The sequence below is a fragment of the Metopolophium dirhodum genome, chromosome 1 (genome assembly GCF_019925205.1).
Source record: "Metopolophium dirhodum isolate CAU chromosome 1, ASM1992520v1, whole genome shotgun sequence".
Taxonomy (NCBI): Eukaryota; Metazoa; Arthropoda; class Insecta; order Hemiptera; family Aphididae; genus Metopolophium; species Metopolophium dirhodum.
Genome location: NC_083560.1, coordinates 79,821,001 through 79,837,536, shown reverse-complemented (window position 1 = coordinate 79,837,536; position 16,536 = coordinate 79,821,001). Strand labels below are relative to the sequence as shown.

The 16,536-nt window shown below is 25.7% G+C and overlaps 1 protein-coding gene across 3 annotated transcripts in view; it reads right to left on the bottom strand.

The window, feature by feature from the left end:
• Positions 1-16,536, bottom strand: part of LOC132936328 (cytosolic purine 5'-nucleotidase) — a 42,430-nt gene that overhangs the window by 20,443 nt on the left and 5,451 nt on the right. Inside the window, exon 1 of one of the 3 annotated variants that reach the window (XM_061003037.1) lies at positions 11,998-12,715. The exons of 1 other annotated variant lie outside the window; for it this stretch is intronic. In XM_061003037.1, the coding sequence (XP_060859020.1) occupies positions 11,998-12,149 (152 nt within the window). In that variant the 5' untranslated portion in view covers positions 12,150-12,715. Of the gene's footprint in view, positions 1-11,997; positions 12,716-16,536 lie in introns of those variants that run through there. One more of the 3 variants, XM_061003039.1, reaches the window with a different exon arrangement.

Genomic DNA, 16,536 nt, shown 5'->3' with positions numbered 1-16,536 from the left:
AATAATATAATACCTGTGCATGCAAACACGCCGAGCTGAAGTGTGTTCGTTACGACGTTACTCGTTAATATACGTTAATAATAATATATGGGACACATGCGCACAGATGGGTTAATCAATATTATATTGTATAGGTACCGATATTATGGTTGACGATTTTTCTAATTTCGCTCGGCGTTTGTCGATCAAAGTTTTTGGTATTTTGTTTATTATAGTTTTAGATACATACAGATAATAATATATTATTTTAATATTATACAGTTCGTTCATATTATTATAGTAACATTAATAATTACATGATAGCCAATAGGTACTCGAGTACAGTGCAATGTATATAATAAAGTATATTCATTGGCGTAATATGGGTGATGGAAAGGGGGTCATCACTTGCACTCAGATTTTTTTTAGAACGGTCCTTTTGTATCATTTTGTCCCTTTGGTCGTTATAAGTAGGTACTTTAGAACGATTGTTTAATCTAATATTGACTAAATAATGTTGTTGATTTTTTTTATTAATTTATTTTAGCTACCCAATTTAGTGTAAGTAACTATATATTTTAGATTCTGAACGGAGCAATGAATGTATCGATTTTACAATGATGTGTGTTTTTTTATTTTTATTTTAGTGTCTGTCATCACCGTTTGGGGCAGTGCAGCTGCTTCGATTTTCTTCAAAAGTATCTTGTTCGATGGGAAAGTGAATAAAGTTGGTGCATTCAGGAGGTAAAAATTTAAAATTCCCAATAGTTTTCAAAAGCACCGGAAAAACAAAATAAAAATTAAGAAAAAACGGGAATTTTTACGTAAAATCGGTTTTTGACAAAATCAATTTTTGTTTTTGTTGTAGGTAGCTCTAAAACAAATTACCGCAAATACATGCAATTTTCACTAGTTGTTTATATTAGCATTTTCTATACACGATAACATTTTCAAAATATTTTGATTTGTTTGAACTGTTTACGGACATTTCCAGTTTTCAATATTTTTAGTATTTTATTTTTATTTTTATTAATATATGTATTATTTATATTATTTTTATTGTTAATTAATATATTTAGTTGTGTGAGTTCTGACTGGATCTCAAACTATATTTTAAGTCAACATTTACCATAGTGGCGCCCTCCCCACACAACAATCGAACTGGAATAACTATTTATTCTCGTAATAACAATATTGTTATGTGAATAAGTTTGGGCTATTACCTATACTCATATAAGACGTGTTATAAATAATACATGGTGTCATTATCATTGTGTTGTACAATAACGCTATTAAAAATCAATAATACAATTAATATAGGAATGTAGTAATACGCATAAAATATAAATTATGAAGTTCCGTTATAATATTATATAATCTCAGACCGTACAGTAATGACATCACGTTTCTACGATGTGACGCTGGAATAATCAATATTGTAATGTAGCATAGGCAGTAGGCACACGCAATAATTTTCTTATTCTTTCTAGTCATGGAAAACTCCCAGAAACTACAATTATTACGGTTGACGTGTTTATTGGTGGCGCTAAAAGTGCTTATATATAGCGCTCCCCGACCCCGACCTATTACTAAGAAAACACCCCCAAATAATATATAGTTTTCTTGTCACACGATAATATTATATTATAATAAAATGCACACCGTAGTATACAACGGTTTACCATAAACCCATTTTGGGCGAAATAAAATTGTTGAACCAATAATAATCATAATAATGAACACGAATAATCTATAATTATTAAAATTATATGATATTTCTTCGATAATATTATACAATAAAATTGTCAATTATGTTATACACGCGTCCTTGGAATTTATTGAGTTTTGCCATTCTATGATGGTGGTTTTCGACAAGACTCGTGGCTCCGTGTAGATATTTGTTGTTGTTTTTATTTGTTTTAATTAAGTGCGGAATTATTGTTTGCTTGTAAATTATAAATAAAGAAACATTTTAAATGCTAAAGTTATTATAACAAAACTAAATTATTTTAATTTGTTTACCTAAGAATTTGGATACGATGATATTTATTCATTTTACGGTGAAGTTTTATTACATTATATTTTATGTGACAAATTTTAGTCAACAAGTAGTACTTGCATACTACTATTATTAATATACATTTGAACTATAGAGTATTTATGTCAGAAAACCAAACTAACTTGAGGTTAAAATGATATTCACAGTTTCGACGTAAAATACGTGTGGCGCTAAGAAAAAACTGTACAGACGTACACGTCTGTACACTCTGCAGTGCTTCGCTCATCAAAACACCTATTTAAAATGTGACATTAATAATAGTCGCACTTCCAATAGGCCTTATTGGCCCTTGCTGCCTGAATGGTTTTATTTTATTACCAAAGCAGTACGTACAATATAACAAAATCATTTTTTTTTAAAAACGCTGGTTCTTCTAAAACACTTTACCCCTCACCACGATATACAATTCAACAATTACCTCAGCCACGCGGCATTATGAGATAGATACCTACCTAATATTATTACAATTTACAATTTTATACTACAATTTAAATTATGTAAGTATACGTACATAATACAACAAATGTCGAAGCTTTTAATTATAATGTTTTGTTTAGCGAATCGACTTATTACGCAATCTTTGGAATAGGTATGTGGATTGTTAACCTTGGGACTATAACAGGACCGTAGAGAAGGCAGTTTCATATACATGCACATTGTTATTTATTGTACAAGGTGATCATATTGAGCATATTTCCATTTTTCGCCCACATTTTCGTCTTTAATAATACATTTATTTAAAATCTATTTTTTAGAGTTTTCTAACCTAAAACTTAAAAACCATAATTCCAAATAATAATTTAATTTTTATGCCGTTTAAAAATATCGTTGCAAACTTATTTTTTTTTTAATGGGCACAACACTTTATACTACAAATTAATAAATGGATTATTTTAGATTCTGAGAGGAGCGGTGAATGTATTGATTTCACTATGAGATTTTTTTTCTGTCCGCCATCACCTTTTAGGACAGTAAAAATTCTTCGATTTTCTACTTCAGCATGTTTTCTGGTAGGAAAATGAATCTAATTGGTACTTTAGAAGGTCAAAAATAAATTTTAAAAAATTGTTTAAATAGTCGGGAAAAGCAAAAGAAATAAGGTGGGTAAGTGGATGACGCATGTTGTTTTTCCCGATGCTTTTGAAAACTATTGGAAATTTAAAATTTTGACCTCCCCAATGCACCAACGATATTCACTTTCCCATCGAACAAGATACTGATGTTGAAAATCTAATCATTAATTCTGCGACTTATCGTGTACACAGACACAAAAAAAGTAACACACATCATTGTAAAATCGATACATTCATCGTTTCACTCAGAATCTAAAATTAAGAAAAACTAAGCTTTTTATGCAAAGCCAGTTTTTGACAAATCCGATTTTGATTTTCAGTTTAACTTTAAGTAAAATTATCGTATATATATGAATGTTTATATTAACATTTTTATACGATATACAATTTTCAAAATATTTTGACACTTTTTAAAATATTTATAGGCATAAGAAAATTTTGACTATTATCAACAAAATTTTTTCACTTGGTCAAAAAACTTGAACATTTAATTCAAGGTTCCTCGAAATAGCTGTTAGTGAAAATTAAAAAAAAAATTGAGCGTAAATCCCTATTATAATTTTATAGGCATCTGAAGTAAAAATGTTGACAAAACTCGTCAAAATCACTAAAATTTGTAAATTATTTAGAGTTAGAAGTTCATAAAAATATTTATATTTATATCGAAGATTTGAAAATGCAATAGAAGGTTCCCCATAAGTTATCTTAGCAAAAAAAAAAAGTTTACTGGTAATCAAATTCATTTTTTATGAGTGTTTGATGTTCAATTTTTAACGATATTGAATATTCACCCGTTAATTAAAGAATTCTCGTCAAACGATTTTTTTATTTTGTTGAATTTAAATATCGAATGACTGCGTAGATACTTGAAATTTTTACCAAATGTTTATTTTATCGTTTTTTATACATAAGACAATTTTCTAAATTTTTTGACTCGTTTTGAGTTATTTATAAATATTTTCAATTTTCAAATTTTTTAGTTTGTTGTTTTATAAATGTCAATTAACATTATTTTATTTTTATCTAAGATTTGAAAAAGTTCCTTATATGTTGTTATAACTAGCAGTTCATAAATATTAAAGACCCGTATAGGCATGACTATTTGATAAGGATTTAAAGTTCAAATTTGACAAAATCTCAAAAATGTACAAATTTATTTTAGTTAAAAAATAATAAAAATTTCAATTTAAAATTTCCCAGTAGTTTTCAAAAGCGACATAAAAAACAAAAAAAAATTAAGGTAAAACAGGAATTTTTACGCAAAATCTGTTTTCGAGAAAATTGATTTTGGTTTTTGGTGGAACTCTAAAACAAATGACCGTAGGTACATGCAATTTTGACTGAATGTTTATATTAGCATTTTCTATATACCATAACATTTTCAAAATATTTTGAGCTGTTTACGGACATTTTCAGTTTCCATTTTTTTTAGTTTTTTTTTCTACAAACATCAATAAAATTTTATTTGTTAGGTAAAAAGCTCGAAAACTTAATATAAGGCTCCTGATATATCGTTCTAATAGCAGTTGAAAAATATTAAAAATACATAGGCACAATTTTTATTTATAAGCATTTAAAGTTGAAATATTGACAAAATACGAAAAAATCACGAAAATTAGCAAATTAATTTGAGTTGAGAATTCATAAAAATTTTTCTTTTTCTAATCTAAGATTTGAAAATGTAATACAAGATTATCCATAAGTTTATCTACCTTTAACAAAAAAAAATGTCTACAAGTCAAATTAAATTTTTAAGAGCGTTTGAAATTCATATTTTTACAACATTTGATATTCACTCGATTTCTTGTGTAACGATTTTCTTATTTTGTTGTAATTAAAAAACGTATGACTAATGACTGTAGATACTTGAAAATTTCACTGAATGTTTGTATTAGCATTTTCTATACAGGATTCAATTTTAAAAATAATTTGACTCTCTTTGAGCTGTTTACGGACATTGTCAGTTTTCAATTTTTTTAGTTTTTTTTTTCTATAAATATCAATAAAATTTTATTTGTAGGGTAAAACAGCGTGAAAATGTAATATAAGGCTCCTGATATATCGTTCTATAATAGCAGTTGAAACATATTAAAAATACATAGGCACAATTTTTTTTTTATAAGCATTTAAAGTTCAAATTTTAACAAAATTTATCAAATTTATAATTTAATAATTGTTTAGTAGTTAAAAATGTATAAAATGTTCAACTTTTATAGCTAAGGATTGAAAACAAGGTTCCGCGTAAATAGGTTATATATAAATTACTTTATTCACAATAATATCATCAAATATACTTATCATAGGCTGACTGACTATTTTCGCTCAGAATCGTTTTTCTTATGCAATGATATTATATCATTGAATTCAAATTTAACACCATCCATTAGTGACCCACTAGTAACCTACTGTACAGCAGAGCGACATCCACTTACCCGCCTTTTTTTTTTAATTTTAGATATTGGATCTAAAATCTAAATCGTAATTCAGTTAGTAGTTTCTAAATTATTAAACTTTATGTACAAAGGATAATAGTTCATTATAATAGGCTTAAAACATGGATGATTAGATATATGAAAATATCATATATTTTTATAATTATATTTATATATCAGTACCTATAGTACATATTGCTATTATATACTATAATTACATAAATTATATTAAAAATACGATTAGGTGGTGGGGTATAGATTAGACATAAGCTATTAATACATCAGAAAGTAAGGACGAAATTTGTATTATAGCCGTACAACAATGTACGTTGTTTTCAAGATCCTACAAGCTTATTTATTTTTTTACGTTGGTATGAGAACGGAGTATAGATTTATTTATAGCCCAACGTAGACTGGCTGTAGTCCGTCAATTGTCAAAAAAAAAATTTACGCCTCCCCCTCCTTCCGCCCCCGACAACCAAATGATTGTTTTATACATTATACAGTATACACGTATGCAATATATTATAAATATTTATTTCAGAATTATTGTCTTCACACACGAGAGTGATAGTTCTTTGCTTAATAGCAAATATTAAATAATATATTATAATATCGTCATCATGTGTTATTTCTTATGTACGCCAAGAAGTTATACATTTTATTATGAGTTATGAGTTTATGATCAATTACATATATATATGTATATTTTAATTTACGCTTTACAGTGTATGTTTATAGCGACTTATTATATTAATTACGGCATGTATTGGTCACCTATAATAATTGTAGCTTAATCACGTTACAATCACAGAACAAATATAATTAAATCTGAGGATTAAGAGAATAAATTGACCAAAGATCAGCAAAACACATTTAATAGCTTTTTCACTCCATAGTCTAAATATACATATTTATATAAAATTGGTCATAGAAAGAAATGGCAATAACCATAAATTATTCCATGATTCCTACTCAAAATCTCTCAAAATACATCTTGAATTTTAAAATATAATAATATTTATTATTATCAACGGGAAAAAATTACATATGGACTATTGTACTACACCTTTATACAACTAGAAAATTGAACAAACCAAAACAACAATGGCCATAATATAATTAATATCATAGATAATAATACCTATTACCTATATATACCTATCTATATGCGTACGATATGTTAACATAAGAAAACAAAAACCTCGAACATGAACTTGACGATTGTAACTGGCTGAAAACGTATATGACCTTATATGTATTTAGAAGAAGTTATAGAACGAACGCAAATAAATATGTCTAATACATAATACTGACAATATTTTTAGTACCAACTCCATTCCTATATATAATACCAGGAAACTATAGGTACATACGACTTTAAGAGTATAGTAGTATACAGTATAACACTATAACCTACCTTAGTATACACTAAGTACAAGTACATGATTCTATAGGTACATAATGGCGTCACATAACTTTCATAATGTAGTATTTTTTTCTTAGTCAATTTTATAACTTTAAATGGCTGTTTTTCTTTAATATTTTGATCATGATCAAAGTGTTATTTCTATAAGTGACAACACACATTAGTGCACATAAGCAATTATATAATATTACTCGGCAGTAAAAACAATAATAAGTCGGGAATTGTTGGGTACCTACTATTCAAATACAAAAATGTGTTAGGTAAATCGTAAAAATTATTATATAAGAGCCTCTATATACGCTACAATATTAATACTAATACATACATATTATATAATTATCGTATTTTACGTTATTTAAGCGTACCTATATCTAATAAAACACGTAGATAAATTGTTATGTCCCGACACCTAAATTTTAAGAACAGTAAAAATATGTTTAAATTCCATCGATAAAAAGATAAAAAAAATTGATAATGAAAAATAGGAAAAATAAATAGTTGAAACGGAAGTTAGTTTGTATAAGTATTGAGTTATATTTAATTTCGTAGTAAATTTCTAGTTAACATTTTTTGGAGGTCATAAATCGTAGTAGGTACCTAAAAAACATTAAATATGTTTTATCAACAAACACGTCACGCGTGTGTAATAATTAACAAATGTAATACAAATTTGATGAATATTTTCAACGAAATCGAAAACGGTTTACTAATATCTAATTGAAAATAAACGTTTTACTACTCTAAAGAAAAATATATTATCATAAAATCGAATTAAACGTAAATAAGGTATTAAACTGTACTTATAAAATTAATATGATCAATTTTATTTTTTTATCAGAATATTTATTTAACTTGTAATAAATGGTTAGGTTCTAGAGTTTATATTAGATTCTGAGCTAGGCGACAAATGTGATCTAGACCACAAAATTTGTTTACGTATTTAATGTTTTTGGTTTGTGTGTTAGAAGTTATTTTTTATTGCAAAAAATGTTCATTATTTATGGTGGTCTCTGCCTTCTGGTAACAAATTTGATAGGTATAGTTTTTATTTTGGGAAGTCAAAAGTAAATAACTCACAGTACCTAATTTTCAAAATAATAGGAAAAACCTAAAAACATTATGGAAAAACGTGAATATTTACGTGATATATCAGGAGAAAAGTACCTAACCTTAACCTAACCTAGAACATAAACTTGATGATAGTAACTAGCTGAATACATAAATTACCTATATGTATTTAGAATAAGTTATAGAACGAACTCAAATAAATATACCGCAATTATATATTAATAATAAATATTGATGGTGGTTTCTGCCTTCTGGTAACAAATTTGATATAGGTTTATTTTGGGGAGTCAAAAGTAAAAATTCACAGTACCTACCTACCTAATTTTCAAAATAATAGGAAAAACCTACAAAATATTATGGAAAAACGTGATATATTAGGAGAAAAGTACCAGTAAACACTGCAATTTCGACAACATTTATTTTGTTATTTTGTCGTAGGTATTTCAAAAATGAATAATGATAGACTTTTCATTTTCACAAAATATTAATATTAGTATTTTCTAAACACGATAAAATATTTTGGCTTTTTTTGAGATTTAATAGACATTTTAAATATTTGACTTTTTTTTCTACAAATGTTGGTTAACATATTTCTAGCTCAAAATACTTGAAAATGTAATTCAAAGTTTCTCATAACTCAAAAGTTATTTACTTGTTATCATAACAATTATAAATATCGAATATACATAAGAAAAAAAGATATATTTAATAACTATATCTACGTTTTAAAATATCTTTGGAAATAGAAACTAACTCGTTTATCCTTAGAATCTTATTTTATACAATAATTGTATCATAAAATAAAATTTAACACAATATCTATTATAATGACCTATACTCAATTATTACGATTACGTGATGACGTAAAAGTTTTAAATCCACGGATAATTGTATTTTTACTAGAAAATAAACTAACTCAAACTATCATTAAGAAAGAGTATCCGTGGATTTAAAACCGTTATAACGTCACCATATCAACGTACTAAATTATAGAGGTACTCTCGAAACTCTTGATCCTCAGAATTTAATGTTTATACCTACTATTGCAAGTATCTATTTCCTCCGCAAATTCAAATTTTGAAGTACTACAATTTGAGCAATATGACGTTTTACTTGAAATTTGAGTTTAAACTATTAGTGCGAATGTATGTTTAGATAATATGTAATTTAAACTAAAATTCTTTGTTAACTAAAGATATTAGATAAGTATATTAGGTAAATCTAATGCTAAAAAAATACCTATTGCTAATATGTAAGCCAGTAATTTTCTATTTTTGATCACAGTTTAACAATTTTCTTTCATTATCTTAAGTACCTACTAAAAATACATTACTTACCTACCTACCTTTATTTATACATTCAAATAACTTTGATTTTATGAATAATATATTAATTTTACATCAAAATGTTAGTTTTATTATACTTATCGGATATACATTTTGAACGTAATAATAAACTTAATACAAAATCAAACTATATAGGTACTAGTACCTAATAACTTATGATAACAGCTTAAAATATGGATTGTAGTAAATACGATTAGATTTCATTCAAGGTACCTTCTTTATACACATTAATATTTGAGCAGATTGAAAATAAAATGATAAATATATATAGTGGTAATTGTTTAAAAATGATTTATCTAAAAAATCTTACCAAGAAAAACGTTTCTCGACACCGACGTGTCAAACAAACATTATCATTCAAATATTCCAATCAGTGTATTATACTCCATAAATATAATATCAAAAGTAATTAAGAAATGAATTATCAACCTTGGAGGTAAAATTATTATCTATCATTGATTATATTTTTTCACAATCATACTTAAGAACGTGATATACCATACGTGTTTGAATTAGGCTCCGATTTCAGTCAAATCTACATCCTATTTTAAAACCTACTTTATAAACCTATAATCACGAACACAAAGGTACATGGTACTGGAAATATATGTTAACTAAACTAACAGAAATAACATTACTTTATGAAATGTTTGAGATTTTGCAGTTAATGCTTGACTTGTTAGTTAAATTTCTGCGAGCTATACCTACCGTTTAAAAATGTATAGATTATATAAATAATAAATGAAAAAAAATATTAAGCTATCGTTTTTAATTTTTAATAGCGTAATTGAAATTGTATTTATTTATTAACATTAAACACATCCAATTGAAATTCTGAGCGAATGATTCAATTAAATTTAATTGTTTCGTTTAAAGGTTTTGAATATTTGTTACATAACTATTAACTATAAATTAATATTAAATATAATATTACATATACGTCTAATATTTAAATTACAATTTACATTTAGATATTAGATAGTTATCGTTTGGTACTATCAAAATTATTCTTATCAAAATTATTATTTCATTTCTAAATTCCAAGAAAGATATATTTAAACGACCATTCACTTATACATAACTCAATTAAAACATTAGCAAACTATTAAGATAACATAAAAAGACAAATCATAATTCATCAATAAATATACTATACAGTTTAAATTAGTATATATTAGTCAAATGTTATTCAAATAATCAAATGAATAAAACTCGTTTTGAATAATGGGTGGTAAAAAAAATTATTATTGCAAGATAAACAATTATTGAATTATTTAAAATAATCCTCTATACTAAGCATAATTTACTATATAGTTTAATTATATCCTTTGTAAAATTGTAACGCATTATTAATATTTATTTTGTGTTGAAGGGTGAATTAAAATTAAGTATAGGTATTATTTAAATTATATATTGATAAAAAAATAACAGATCGCGGTGAGCAATTAATAATTAGTAAAATTAGAATTAATGAAAAGATTATGTTTATATGATTAAGTTTTATCATAAAGATTATAAATACCAGTATTACTTAATTAATTACTAGTATTTATAATCAATGGTTATATCAATAGAGTTGTACGAAATATTAAAATATATCAATAGAATCGGCGCCTCTAAAAATATTGATCGGGTAAAAATAATATTTTATATTATAATTATCACGATTTTAGATAATTGATTTCTTTTACATAAAACGTATTTCAAATGTTAATTTGATGAGACAAAACTATAGGGTATTATATTGACCTGAAAACCTTTTGATCAAATTACGAGCAAGACCGCTCAAATCACGTAGTGCACGTTATCTAATCAATCGGTACCCTTAAGGTCAGTCTCTAACAAAGGTTTGCATTCAATTCCACGAAATTGTGCAGATTGTTATGATATAAATTTAAAAAATAATAAAAAAGTTAAGAACTAGTAGATGCGTAAATTAAAAAATAATACTAACACTAATTAAAAAAAACGTCACATGAAACGACGAGACACTTGAGACACAGAATAATAATATATGACCTTTTCTCGGTTTAAATAATTTAATTCACTAATAGTTCGACGGTCTATAAATATTTAAACACAAAATGATTGACAAGAATAATAAACGAAAAAATCACAACTCACGAACTTTCATATTATTATAAAACCAACAATAATATTATATACTCGACTTCCCGTAAATCCAATGTGTTAAATCTTAATATAAACAATTATTCTGATATGATAATATTTTAAAGAAGATAAAACGTTATGGTTCATAATTATACATAGTATGTGAGAGGTACATACATTGTATTCATAAGTAACATAGTAATCGTACCTCTAGTTTACCAGGACGAAAGGACGTAATTAATTTGTTCTAAATGTTGAAAACAATGAAATAATTTTGAAAAATGTATACAAAAAAAGGAAAAAACTTAGAAAAAAGAAAGTTAAAAACAGTAAAGTTAAGTAAGTATGCACTTACAATATTTTTCGTTTTTGGACAATGTTAAGAGCTCAGTTATAATATGACTTATAACTTATTATATGTTATAACAAAGATTATTATTACGACAAACTTTATTATTATTATGCAAAATCAGAGCAAAAAATATTATTTTTTATTTACCTGTGAGAGTTTTCCCTTGCGTTGCTTCTGTGTTTTTCCGTATTAAAAAAACACATCAGTTCGCAATCGGACAAATGACACCTGGCCAGATTTGGTAACACCACAGGGGAAGCGAGTTCCTCCTCGCTCGCGAGTTTGGATTTCAGAGGCATCGTCGTGCAGTAAAAAGAGCGATCAAAATATAAAAAGCGTGACTTACCGCGGTGGTATTATAAAAAGAATAAAAAAAAAATATAGAACGTAACAAGAGCTCGTACAGGATTTTTATCCTTCAGCGTTCAATGACAAAATAATATTATAAAAAAAAATTGATTTAAAATTTAAAATTGTTTTTTAATACCTACTAAGTTTTACATAAAATACACTATTAATACCTATTGCATTTACTCAATATCATTTTTATATGTATTATAAAAAGGCAGTGATCGACACTAAGACAAATGAAACTCTGAATGTACCTACCGCCAATACGAAAACGAACACGCTATAATACTGCAGTAGGTAGTACAAAGTGTAAATTAACACGTCTAGCAATAACACTGATTAATGGTAGGTTAGTGAATGGTTTTGAAACGACGACCGGTTTTGTCCACACCGTTTGTTTACGTTTATGAATTCTCGACATTGTATTAGTGCGTTAACGTGCGAATTAATAGTGACACGATATTATGACGTACTGATAAACCGAAACGGTGGCCCGAATTCAATATGAACGTACCAAACAACGGCCGCCCACAATTATTATTTGGTACAACAAATTATAACCTACGACTATATTAGTTTGATTAAATATATACATATTATTATCACTAGTCTGGCTTCTCGAGTAACGGCGGTAGTGGTGGTAGTATAGCTGTGAACTTTGAACCGCGTGTACAGATAGATAGATCACAAACGGATAGATGGAAAAAATATGTTTTTTTCTCCTCCTTAGCCGGCTTATACTCCTTCCTTCTCCTCCTTCTTCTTATTTTCGTCTCCTTCAATCAGTAGCGCCGTACGAATTATCATATTTTCGGAGATAATTGACGATTTAATGAATCAAACCGACCACAGTGTGGGGGGGGGAATGGGAAATGATAACCAAATGCGGTCCATCAATACCTACCTACTTTTTTTCTATATGGCAACGAAAACTTTTATAAAGTCATTCAGTAACACTATATACGACGTACGAAAAATATTACATATTTATTGTGATAGGTATCATATTTTATGTAGTCAAACTATAATATAAATAAAACGATTATGCTATAAGTTGTTATTTTTATTCAATAATACATATTATTATCGTAGAACATAGTACAACTAATTTATTACGACTCGTGTATAATACAACAGCTGAACAGCCAGATAGATTAAATATGAATTGTCAAAATTACAACTTTGCACTCAATCAAATGGTATGAGAATAGCTAAAATAAAAATGAATCTTGTTTTTCAATAGATAATATTAAAATAATAAGTAAGTTAATATTATTTATTATATTTCTATAGTATAAATTTCTAAAATGTACCTACTCAAGGTTTACGTATTTCATTATATTGTAGGTAGGTGCATCGTGTTTTCAATATTTAAATCTATTCTAATACTACATAACTATAAAAAATACATTAATTCCATCATCGTTATCATTATGTATTAAACATTTATATTTAAATACGGAATAGTGAATGCCTACTAAAAGAGTATGTAAATATATATCGAAGTTTAGGAACCCTACTACCCTGTTTATTAAACTATCTATAATATCCACGCAAAAATAATCTTACGAATGAATAAATAATTTACATAGAGTTGTGAAAATCTAAAAACAAACCTGTAGGTAACAACTAGTTTATCAAGTTGCAAAATTAACGTGCGGTAAGACGCAAGTTATGTATGCACTTGTAATTTATTTTATAGTGAAAGTAATATAAATAAATTATTATTTAATTAAAATTAAAATTTGTTTTATTTATAAATTTTTATATCATAGATGTACCTATGTAATATAACTTTTATACATAAATAATATATTAATATGTAAATATATTTTTATATAATGTATTTGTTTTCCAAGGTTTTAAAAATAAGAAAATAATAAGTATTACAACAAACATTAATAATCCCGTACACCTAATTGTCCAACATCATCATCCATACAAAATTTAAAAATTTAATTAAGAATGATTTTGTTTTAATGTAGTTTTAGGAGATATTAATAGTAAGTACTAAGTATGTTTTGTATATGTACTGGTATATGTTTTATTCAACATTTAGCAGGGATGGAAAACGTTTTGAAAAGACGTTATTGACTGAAAAAAATCAATAACGACAATAAAAAGATACCAAAAACCAAAAAAATATTAAAACGAAATCATAAACAAAAAAAAACAAATAGTAATTGTTAGGTAAATAATTATTGTTTCAATGCTTAATAGCGACCTTTTGATTTTTAAATGTTATTTATGTAATTGTATGTTAAACTTCTGAGTTCAGGATTATTTTTACTTTTACTCTAGAACTATTGCTTCACTTTACTAATGCACTTTTAAAATTTAAAGGCAATATGATTTTTAATTTTCATATAAATTATAATTAGGTATTACCATAATTTAAATTTAATTATTAAAGATAATTAATTTTAAATTTCAAGTTAAAAACAAAATCAAAATTATCAAAAATATTATTTGATAAAGATATAAAAGAAAAAGGTTTATAAAAACTTACAAAAAACTATATTTTTAAATCGACAAAGAAAATTAAAAATTAATAACTTTTTCCGTCCCTGAAATTTAGATATTACCGTTTTTGCTATTAGGTATTCATAATTGCGATAACTTAAAATATTTATGTATTAATATACATAAATATTTTATTTTAAATTGCTTCTACTATTACAATATTTACAAGTTTGTTGTTCTTTGAATAATAAATGCATGCACGTTTTTACAAAGTGGCTAATAATATATAATAATATGATATTAAACATAGATATTAGATATGGTGGATACCTATCTATAATATTATATTGTATACATAAATATTATAATTTGACGATGTATAATATGAATTTTTTTTTGTACTATCAATATTTAAAGACGGTGTTAAAGTAATTGTGTGCTACTTTTGTTTAATATAATTACATAAATATTTTAAACTCAATATTACTATATTACTTTATATTTTTATATTGTGAGGTTTATTTTTGATTAATCTTTACCCCTTACCATCATTGCAATTTTATTAATTATTATTATTATCAAGTCTGCCAAAAGAGTAGTGCTCATCAGTAAGATATATTCTATACAATTTCCCTAAATAAAGTGTATTTTTAGAATTTAAAATTGCATTGCAATGCAAGGTCACTCATTTCATAATTAAGCTGGGTACTTTTGACAGATACAAATACTAATAAATTTGGGACTAAAAATTATTCAAAACTTGAAAACAATTAAAAATATTGCGTTATAATTCTAAATTGAAGTAAAAGGCCGATGCATTATTAACATTTTTTTTTAAAATAAGTATGAAAAACCTTGAATAAATTGTAAATTATTATTTGATAAATTAAATCTCAAAATGATCTCATAAAAGCATAATAATAATATGTGTTAAATTGTTGGTATAATTAAGATTACAGATACTATTTATGGTTGTATTCATTTTATACGCCCAAAAGTGTTTTTAAAGAGTATCATAAGCCCACACCAATAATTAAAATAACCACTATGATTCTCAGAAATAAGAATCAAAAACTTAGCGTCATACCAAATAATTTGTTAATAATATTACACTATTTACATTTAAATTTCCCAATACAGTCCTCCCTTTGTTTGATTAAACACACTTTAAAGAAAGTTTAAGCTTTAGTACCTACATACATACCTACCAATAATTATTATGAAATGATATCTGTTCTGTTGAGTTAAAAACTAAATTAAAAATAGAAAACAAATAAAATTAAGGTGTCATATTTTCATACCTAAATTTAAATCTTGTAATATAATTTATTTAGAATAATTACCAGAGAACACAATAACAATTAATTAGGACACTAAACATTGATATTCACAATGATATTGGGCAAACATTTGTTATAGAAAATGTTTAACAGTCATGCTACTATATTCTGTATATTGTGTAAAGAATTAAAAATTTTATTTTATTTTTATAATATTTAGAGGGACCTTAATAATTTTATATAGATACAAATAACTATATAGCTATATATAACTAAGTTTTATAATGTTCAGATTAAAAATTATATGACCAATTATTACTATTTGGTTTAAATTAATACAATAGGTATATTTAATTGTAAAGTATCTACTTCAAAGTAAGCAAATATAAAAAAAAAATCCTACCTACACAAAATAGAACATAATGTGAGTAATTACTGCTAAAATATTAAAGCTTTCAAAAAATATTTAAATTTATTGATTTTATATACAATGGGTTGAAAAATTACTCTGTTGACCTATATAAATGTATTTAATTTTGAAGAGTAAAACAATTTGTTTTAAAATTTTTAAAATAGCTTATTTTAAAGGTTA